Below are 10,358 nucleotides of genomic sequence, written 5' to 3'. Positions count from 1 at the left end.
TGATTTTCTAGTCTATTGGATGATAAGACTAAATGAGTAAGTTGTTTAAGGCTGAACAGCGTTGAGGGAAGCTGACCTTCGAATTCATTGAGGGATAAATCTAGAAAGGTGATTTTTGTGAGGTTTCCAATGGATGCAGGAATGGACCCCCCAAAGTGATTATTGTAAAGTTTAAAGTACTTGAGGGTACTGCTCCAATTGGACTTAGGGAGATAACCTGATAAAGAGTTCCAACTTAGATCAACATGCTCAAGGTACGTTAGCTGGAATATTTCACTAGGGAATTCCCCCTTTAAATCACAAAACTCGAGACGCAAACGCTTTAGAGACGAAGGCAAGTTGTTGAAGGAAGTAGGCACAACATCAAACATATTTACACTGTTAAGAAAAAGGTTTTCTAATTTAGATAAGTTGCGTGTAAGCATGGCCAAACTATGGCTATCAAATTTCAAATGGTTATTTTGAGAAAGATCAAGTGAAATCAGTTTTGCTGGCAAAGAAATATCCGATGGAACTGAACCGGAGAAAGAAGAATCAGAAAGATCAAGATGTATCAAACTTACTAATTGACTAAACCCGGACGGAATCGAAGAACCATTGAAATCATTGGAAGCAAGGTTGAACCGTTTGAGTCCTTGAAGGCGGAAAAGGCTAGTGTTTGGAGAAAGAGAGCCAACAAGCAAAGAGCAACTAAGGTCGAGGCCAATCACTTGACCAGTTGCCTTATCACAACTGACTCCTTTCCATGAACAGCAATTGGTGCTTTCATTCCAGTAACTTGTTTTGGGATAGCAAGAGGAATCATCACTAGAATAATCAATGGACATGGTGTTCTTGAATTGGAGCAAGGCTGAGGCGTCTTCTGGTAGACATAAAGGAGTTGGCTTAAGAGAACAGATAGACAAACCCAGACAACAACCGACAACGGAAAGAAAGAACAGCACTAAGAGAAGACTACGGATTTGACACAACCATATAAATTTTCCCATTTTAAAAATATTTGAAGTAAGCGATGGCAGGAGACAAAGTTTTAAGGAAATGAACTTGGAAATGTGCTATGGGTTGAAGGCTTAAGGTATGAAAGTGGAATAAGGAGGTTTATATCATTTCAAGTCCACTATAAGTCTTTTAAAATTCTTTAAATACCTAATGTGGAACTTGCAAGCTGAGATTTTTTTTCTTAATTGGATCCTTTTGTAGTCAATCTTTTCTAAATCTCTTAAATTTTCATTTATTTCTATTCGAATTTTTGTTATCTATTTTAAAAATCAATTGTTACTTAATTAGGGTTGGTCATTTACCTTTGCTTTTGCTTTTGTTAAGTCTCATGGTAATTGCCTCAGTTTTTGTTGAGCCTTCTGTTTTAATTACGCGTTGATCTTTCAAATGATATGCTTTTGTTTTTGTACGTAAACTGAATAAAAAATAATGAAAGGACATCACTTAAGGTCCCAATACTTGAAGCTATTTAATTTACTATCTCAACCTTTATTTTTCTAATATTTTAGTGATGATGAACATATGAATTTTAATTTCTTGAGCATATATAATAAGAAAGATGAAAATAAAAGTAATTTTATCTAAATAATAAGTTAATATTTAGAGTAAAACCAAAATCTTGAGCACTTGCTTTCTTTTTTGCATTAAGAAACTTATTGCATCTTGGCTTTAACCTTGCAATCTGAGAATTGTTTGTATTAAAAATTTATTTTGAGAGTAAGAGATATATGTAACTTTAAAGATCATTTCAAACAATATTAAATAAAAGAGTAATTGCAGTAGTCATTGGTCTTTGTTCTTATCACATATCGATCCTTTTGATGTGGTATGTTGTTGAAATTTCTAAGCAATCTATATATTATAATTATAGGTAAATTATATTGATACTCACTTAATTTTTGTCATCTAATTAGGTAAAGGTATAAAATGTCACTCAAGTATTAATAAATTTATTTTTAATTAATCAATTATAAAAATTATAACATAATCACTCAATTATTCAGTTTTGCCTTTTTTCATCATCAGCGGATTAAGAGTGGTAACTTTTAACATTAGCATAATAATAATATTTATATATAGTATCAATTTAACCTTTTTCTTTTATCAACAATCAAGCGAGTTTTATAAAGGAACTAGGTACCAAAATTCCATTACAACGACAAAGAAAGACACCAAAGCATGCTGCAAGCATAAAAAAGAACAAAAAACTGATGCAACATCAAAACAAAACAACACAATCAACACCAATCCTGAAACATAGAAAATCCTATCTCCCCAACTTTATCAAGAGCATCCACCATGAAACTTCAAAAGTGTTTTACAAGTTGAAAAATTGACCGAATCAAACTTTACATTAAAAAGAAGACCTTACGCAAAACATTTGCCATACTAACAGCAATGCGATTTCCATACAATCTAAAATCGTTCAGTCTCTATATTGCTCTAGTAACATCTCTCACACTTTCGTATCGAATGAACCCAAACCTATTCCCACTCTTTCCCCTATTTCGCGGAATAAAAGCATCAATGACTTTACCATGGAATTGGAAAATATGCCATAAACCTTTCCAGTGGATTTTCGGTGGTAAAATATTGATAAAAATGGTTTGACAATGACTCATCTGATGGCCGTTTTTAAGTGGTTGTGTAGTGGTGGTTTCTTTCTCCGTCAAGCATTCATCTTGTTCTGTGGTTCACAAATTGATTTTCTCTTGAACCAAATAGATTATTACGTATTGACCAAAAATATTTTTTCCAGTTTAAATAGAATGACCAAAAGGGTAAAGAAAAACCAAGTTATAAAAGCATCATGAGAAAATTGTTTTCGACATTTACGTATTATATATAATTGGTATTTTTACAGATTTCTTTTAATCTTTCCTCTAAAAGTTATAAAAATTATTAATTAAGTTTAATTTAAAATATATAAAAATGAAAACACCCAAAAATAAGATAATTTTATTTTTTTCATTTTTAAAATTAATCCTAAATATTATAAAAATAAAACTGAAAAGAAATGTACACAATATATATATTACAGGTTAAATTTATTTTAAAATAAAAATAAAATTAAAGTAATTTATAAATATTGAGAGTTAAAATTATTATTTTTTTAATTTTAAAAGCTATCACTATTAGTTTGTTGGTGATAAAATGATAAAATTAAATAATTAAGTGATATTTTATAATTTAAATTTACCCTATAAGGGACCACAGACAAATAGTGAATAGTGGAGAGCAGTCTATTGACTGGAAATGGTCTTGGTCAACCACTTCCAACCAACAAAGTAAGTCTTCGTCAACCCTATCCACGTAATGAGCGGTCATAATTATTAAAATACAATAGAACTAACTAGTAAGCGGTCATTAATTATTATTAATCTTTTTCTTTTCTGTCTTTAGCATGAACTTTGTCTTTGGTGCATGCTTCATAATTAAGACAAAAAATACAATACCACTAGCATTATATAAAATATTACTCCTTTTAATTTTTCTCATTATAATATAATTACATTTTAATTTCCCTATATTTGATAATATTTTAATGTTGCATTTTGGCTAATCAAATGAAACTAAAAGACAAGGGGTCTTAAATTTCAAAATATGTGTGTGAACGCCAACTTGAGGGTCGAAGCCAAATTCCTTTAAACAGAGGAAGGTGCAGGTGGATCTGTATGTCTTCCAATTTGTCATCAAAGGCCAACTCAAGAGCCAAAGTTGAACAACAAGCCAAGAAAGAGCAAGCTATTCTCAAACAACACCTTAATCATATCTTTAAACCACTGCCTTGAAAATGAACCCAAAAGGTAAGAACAGAGGCTTCGACCCAAATCTTACAGAAGCAGTTCTTCATTTTCCCTCCAATTCACCTCAGGTCCAACTATGGCAAATAGAATGGAAAAATTAAGTCTAAATTACTATATATGCATTATCAATTAAAAAGTAAATACAATTTTTGGTCCAAGTTTTAGCAAAACATATTTGAATCTCACCTATGCAATTTGGATGAAGTGCTAGTTTCTTTTTCTTCCAATCCTGCGGGCCCATCTTGTAAAATTCCTCTGCCAGTCTCTCTCAACCATTCTAACCAACCACCACGGTCTTCCAGTTGTGAATACTATGTATCCCGTACTCAATCCCAACACTACTCCGCACCCATACCCCATCATTACAAGTTCCCAAATAAAGGGTATTGCAGAATCTTCATCTTCCACAAGCTTTGGTGTTGGTGGCTTTCGTTCCTCCTCACTGCCACATTTCTTTGATAGTGGGAAGCCGCATAAACCCAAGTTTCCAGCATAGGAATCAATATCGAAAGTATTGAATTGATGTCCAACCGGAATTGGTCCGAAAAAATTGTTTTGCGACAAGTTTAGCACTTCCAGAAATGTCAGTTTCGTTAACTCGGAAGGAATTCTACCACCAAGCTTGTTAGATGACAGATCTAATGATTCAAGTGCTGCCATATTTGCCAATGACGGTGGTAGGGTATCGTTTAATCTGTTGTGTGAGAGGTTGAGCACTAAAAGAGCATGAAGTTCGCCGAGTGCCTCAGGGATTCGTCCACTGAATCGATTGTTTGAAAAATCTATGAGTGTGAAATTAGTTAATGATTTGTCCAGATCTAGCTCTATCTCCAACCTTTTCATGGTTAATTTCACATATTTTTTATAGTTTTCGGGACTGTCATAACGATCTCGAGGACTAGGAAAACAAGATACACCAACTCTACCACATTTACTCATTTGTTGTGGTTGTGAAGCTGCAACTAATTTCAAACGTCTAAAACTTTGGAAGAATATTTTCGGAAAGGGGCCAGTGAACTCATTTTTAGAGAGATCAAGGATTTGCAAGCTTAAAAAGCTAGATGTAGCCATGGGATGGTCTAGGCGACCATAAAATCTATTAGAGCGTAAGATAAGAACTTGCAGGACTGGAAGTACACTGAGCCAACGGGGAAAGAGATCGTACAAGGTGTTGTTTGCTAGGTTCAAAAAACGTAGCACGGTACAATTAACAAAGGACCGTGGCAATAACCCTTCAAATTTGTTGTCATTAAGAGCAAGAGTTGTCAAACTATTTAATTCAACACAAAAATCAGGGATTTTGCCACTCAAGTTATTCTTTTGTAGGTTTATGACACTGATCCCCCGACTAAAATTTCCAAGACATGATGGAATAATTCCACCAAAGTAATTCTTAGACAAATCAAGAATATCAAGTGAAGTCAAATTACAAATTGAAGGAGGTATTTCTCCTGTCAATTTGTTATCTGAAATCAGGAATTCCTGCAATGAAGGTGGCGTAGCTGGAAGAGGACCTTGGAGTCGGTTGGAACGAAGATCTAGGCTAAGAATATTCTTCCCTGGAAGTTGCTCTAAACTCGTCAACGAATTGTTGGAAAGATTGAAATCAATCAATTGTTCCCAACCTTCCGATTCCCATTTGAAAATTGAACCCTGAATTTTGTTATTGGAAAGATCAAGACTTCTCAAGCTTTTCGCAGATCGCAAGAAACTCGGGAATTGCCTTAACTTGTTATTGGAAAGATTAACTTCAGTGAGATTCTTCAACTTTGATGGAACATCTAAGTTGATAAAACCACTAAAATTATTTGTCGAAAGATCGAGCGTTTCAAGACTCTCTAGCTTTGAAAGCATATCTGATCTAATGACTCCACTCAAGTTGTTTGATGAAAGATCAAGTTGGGTAAGCCTTGAAAGACCAAAGAAAGAAGTTGGTATTTCACCATGGATGTCATTATCCGCTAAATAAACCCTTTGAATTGAATTAGGCCTTTGAATTTGATTGATTGGACCTGTGAGATTGTTATAACTGAGGTCTAAGGATTCTAAAGATGGCAAAGTAAAAAGCCAAGATGGAACTCCTCCTGTTAGTAAGTTATCAATTAAACTGAAGTCCTTCAAATTCTGAAATCCTGTTACATGAGTTGGAAGGGGACCTTCTAGCCTATTGAGTGATAAGTCTAAATAAGTAAGTTGTGTGAGGTTGAACATTGATGGGGGAAGTTGACCACTAAAATTACAATCAGAGAAATCCAAAGTAGTAAGTTTGTTAAGGTTTCCAAAGACATCTGGAATTTGTCCCTCTAATTTGTTATAAGAAAAACCGAGATAAGTGATTTTTGTGAGGTTTTCAAGTGAAGAAGGAATTGACCCTCCGAAATAATTACTGGAAAGGTCAAAGAATTTGAGGGGACTACTCCAATTGGAGTTAGGGAGATAACCTGTTAAAGAATTCCATCTTAGATCAACATACTCTAGGTACCCAAGCTGGAATATTTCACTAGGGAAATCCCCCTGTAAATCACAAAACTCGAGACTCAAACGCTTTAAAGACGAACGCAAGTTCTTGAAGGAGGTAGGCACAACATCAGACATATTTACCCAGCCAAGTAAAAGATTTTCTAATTTAGATAAGTTGCGCGTAAGCATGTCAAAACCGTGACTGTCAAATTTCAATTGATCATTTCCAGAAAGATCAAGTGAAATCAATTTTGATGGCAAAGATATATCTGATGGGACTGAACCACTGAGTAAAGAACCAGAAAGATTAAGATGTGTTAGACTTACTAACTGATTAAACCCAGACGGAATCGAAGAAGCATCGAAATTGTTCAAAGAGAGGTCAAGTCGTTTAAGTCCTCGAAGGCGGAAAAGGGTGGTGTTTGGAGAAAGGGAGCCAACAAGCTTAGAGCAACTAAGGTCTAGGCTAATCACCTGACCGGTTGCCTTATCACAAATGACTCCCTCCCATGAGCAACAGTTGGTGCTTTCATTCCAGGAGTTTGTTTTGGGATAACAGTAGGAAAAAATAGCAGAATCATCAATGGACATAGTGTTCTTGAATTGGAGCAAGGCTGAAGTGTCTTCTGGTAGACATGGAGGAGTTGGATTAAGAGAAGAGGATGACAAACTCAGACAACAATCAACTACGGAAAGAAAGAACAGCACAAAGAGGAGACTACGGATTTGACACAACCATATAAACTTTCCCATTTTTAGAACCTAATAAGGAAGAAGCTATGAAAGGGGGCAGTGTTTTAAGGAAAACGGAATTGGAAATTTGCTATAAGTTGAGGGATGTAGGCTTTAGAGATGCTATGCCAAAGTTGATTCATTGGCCTCTATTTATATTCTCTAATTTCATGTGGACTGTTATCAAGTCTTTCCCGAGTCTTTAAAAAAACTTATTTTACTTATTCAGAAAAGACCTTTCCTTCCAGCTGTTCTTTTATTATATTATTTCAATTACAGAATATCATTTTGTCTTTTATGTTTTATTTTACTCTTTTAATTACGCGTTAACGTACATGATATACTTTCTCTATTTTAATTTGATTTTATATTCACCATTATAAATGTTGCAGAGTGATCATTCATTAAATGATGAAACCAGATCGCGTACCTACTAACTCATTCAAATCTGTGAGTTCATCCACAGTTATGAGCTAATTCAAAGGTGCGAGCTCATCAAGACGCAAATTTAATCAAAGATAAGAGCTCATCAAAGATGCAAATTCAACTGTTAAAGGTTTTGGCGAACTGCAAGATAAAGTGTGAATAAGATTCACATGTTCTAAAATCAATGTTTTTTTTGTTTAGTCTGTTTGTTAAATTACCTTTTGTCTTTTTTAAGTTTTATTTACTCTATTTTAGTTTGATTGTATCAGATTTCTTGAATGTCAATGTCAGTAAGTGTAGTGAGTTTGTTGATTCATTTGGCAATTAATATATGTCCTATATATACACTGAATTAAGAGGAAATGGCAGTAGCCGTCCTAAAGGGGATGGCCTAGTGTGAACAAGTGTGCTATGATGTAATTTCTCCTTTCACTGTGAGACAAATAAAATTTTAAGTTATTTCAGAAAATATGGAACAAATATATTAATTTACTAATTTCATGGTCTTTGTTCCCAGCTACTGTAATTTCTAAGCATTCACACTAAATTGGAAAACAAAAAAATAAAAATAAAATAAAGAGAAAGGTGTGGAAGACAATTATGCATGATTGATGAAAATAAAAGTAGTAGTGGAGAGCAGTATATTGACTTGATATGGTCTTGGTCAACCATGTCCACAATTCATTTAAAAGAGTGGTTTCTGTTTTTTATATTATTGCCCGCTTAGCAGACTATGGAAAGAGTCATGTGAAAGTAGCTTGAAATTAAAAGACTATAAACATAATTTCGTATTTAATATCTGCACCAAATCAAGATAACATTTTCTCAAATAAAATATTTCCATCCACCCTCTATTTTATACCAAAGAATCGATAAAATTAAAATATCAACGTCACAATTTTAAATTTTAAATAAAATGAGAAAATATTAACCCTAATTTTTGTTTCAATTCATTGCCACTAGAGTTAATTGTGGTTTTTATTTCAATTTATTTTCACTCCAGTTAATTGTTATTTTGACCTTTGTCATTAAGGTTAAGAGTGATCTTAGCGATATAATGAGAGTTGATTTTTTTTTATCTATTAGCGATATAATTTAGGCTGTTAAACAAGCACAGAAGTGAGGATTTGAGCATTATATTGGTTAGGTAATTTCGAAAACAATCCCTAGTTCATAATTTTCTCAAGTTTCGAGCAAGGTTTCGGGTTAGTTTCACACACTTGATTGCTAATTTGACAAATCACACGTCTGGAACCCACGAAACCTACATTCACTCATTAAGTCACAATGATCAATTTCTAAGCAACATAAATTAATATATAAGGATATCAAATCATAATTTGAGCATAGTATAGATATCAAAATCAAATTTTAACCATTGTCTAATATAAAAAAAAAACAGCAAATAAATCTTGTTAATATCCAAAATAAATCTTAACAATCCTGACAACAGAAACAAAGCAAGAATTGGCAAAGTATAAACAATTCAAACAAAGATGACCAAAACTACTAAGTTTTCTTTGAATATTCAAGAAAAGTTGTATTCAAACACATTAAGGATAAAACATACCTGAAAACAGGAATTAAAACAGTACATATTCTTACAAAAGTAGAACATAAATCCATAAATGTAAATTTACAAATAAAAACACCCATATTATCGAAGTTGAATAATAAGCCAAGAAAGAGCAAGCTATCCTCAAACAACAGCTTCATCTTATCATTGAGCCACTGCCTTGAAAATGAACCCAAAAGGTAAGAACAGAGGCTTCGACCCAAATCTTACAGAAGCAGTTCTTCATTTTCCCTCCAATTCACCTCAGGTCCAACTATGGCAAATAGAATGGAAAAGTTAAGTCTAAATTACTATATATGCATTATCAATTAAAAAGTAAATACAATTTTTGGTCCAAGTTTAAGCAAAACATATTTGAATCTCACCTATGCAATTTGGATGAAGTGCTAGTTTCTTTTTCTTCCAATCCTGCGGGCCCATCTTGTAAAATTCCTCTGCCAGTCTCTCTCAACCATTCTAACCAACCACCACGGTCTTCCAGTTGTGAATACTATGTATCCCGTACTCAATCCCAACACCACTCCGCACCCATACCCCATCATTACAAGTTCCCAAATAAAGGGTATTGCAGAATCTTCCATCTTCCACAAGCTTTGGTGTTGGTGGCTTTCGTTCCTCCTCACTACCACATTTCTTTGATAGTGGGAAGCCGCATAAACCCAAGTTTCCAGCATAGGAATCAATATCGAAAGTATTGAATTGATGTCCAACCGGAATTGGTCCGAAAAAATTGTTTTGCGACAAGTTTAGCACTTCCAGAAATGTCAGTTTCGTTAACTCGGAAGGAATTCTACCACCAAGCTTGTTAGATGACAGATCTAATGATTCAAGTGCTGCCATATTTGCCAATGACGGTGGTATAGGGTATCGTTTAATCTGTTGTGTGAGAGGTTGAGCACTAAAAGAGCATGAAGTTCGCCGAGTGCCTCAGGGATTCGTCCACTGAATCGATTGTTTGAAAAATCAATGAGTGTGAAATTAGTTAATGATTTGTCCAGATCTAGCTCTATCTCCAACCATTTCATGGTTACTTTCACATTTTTTTTAATAGTTTTCGGGACTGTCATAACGATCTCGAGGACTGTCCAATCTTTTTTTTTTCTATTCTTTTCTATACTTTTTTATCACTTTTTTTTGGAAAATATTTTTTATATTCTAAAATAGTGTCAATAAATAGTATGTAAAATTTCAGATCAAAAACGTTTACCCACTGAAATATATTTTTTCCGAAAATTGTCTAAGTAAAAAAAAATTGTTTTGATGTTATTTGCTGGAAACCAATTTTATAAGAACATAAAAAACACCTAAAATGCCCAAATCTGATACCAATGATAAAGAATGAGGCGGATCAATGCGAC

At 33.7% G+C, this 10,358-nt stretch overlaps 1 protein-coding gene across 1 annotated transcript; it reads right to left on the bottom strand.

Annotated features, from left to right (window-relative positions):
• Nucleotides 1–3,463: 3,463 nt before the first annotated feature.
• Nucleotides 3,464–7,107, bottom strand: LOC128041140 (receptor-like protein 9DC3). The gene is made up of 2 exons (XM_052630489.1): nt 3,993–7,107; nt 3,464–3,880 (listed from the first exon to the last, which is right to left on the bottom strand). Exon 1 carries the CDS (start codon nt 7,017–7,019, stop codon nt 4,014–4,016), a length of 3,006 nt encoding a protein of 1,001 aa, XP_052486449.1. The 5' UTR covers nt 7,020–7,107; the 3' UTR covers nt 3,464–3,880; nt 3,993–4,013.
• Nucleotides 7,108–10,358: the final 3,251 nt, after the last annotated feature.

Source organism: Gossypium raimondii, chromosome 1, assembly GCF_025698545.1.
Source record: "Gossypium raimondii isolate GPD5lz chromosome 1, ASM2569854v1, whole genome shotgun sequence".
Taxonomy (NCBI): Eukaryota; Viridiplantae; Streptophyta; class Magnoliopsida; order Malvales; family Malvaceae; genus Gossypium; species Gossypium raimondii.
The sequence above is the reverse complement of the archived record's forward strand: the minus strand, read 5'-3'. Positions and strand labels throughout refer to the sequence as shown.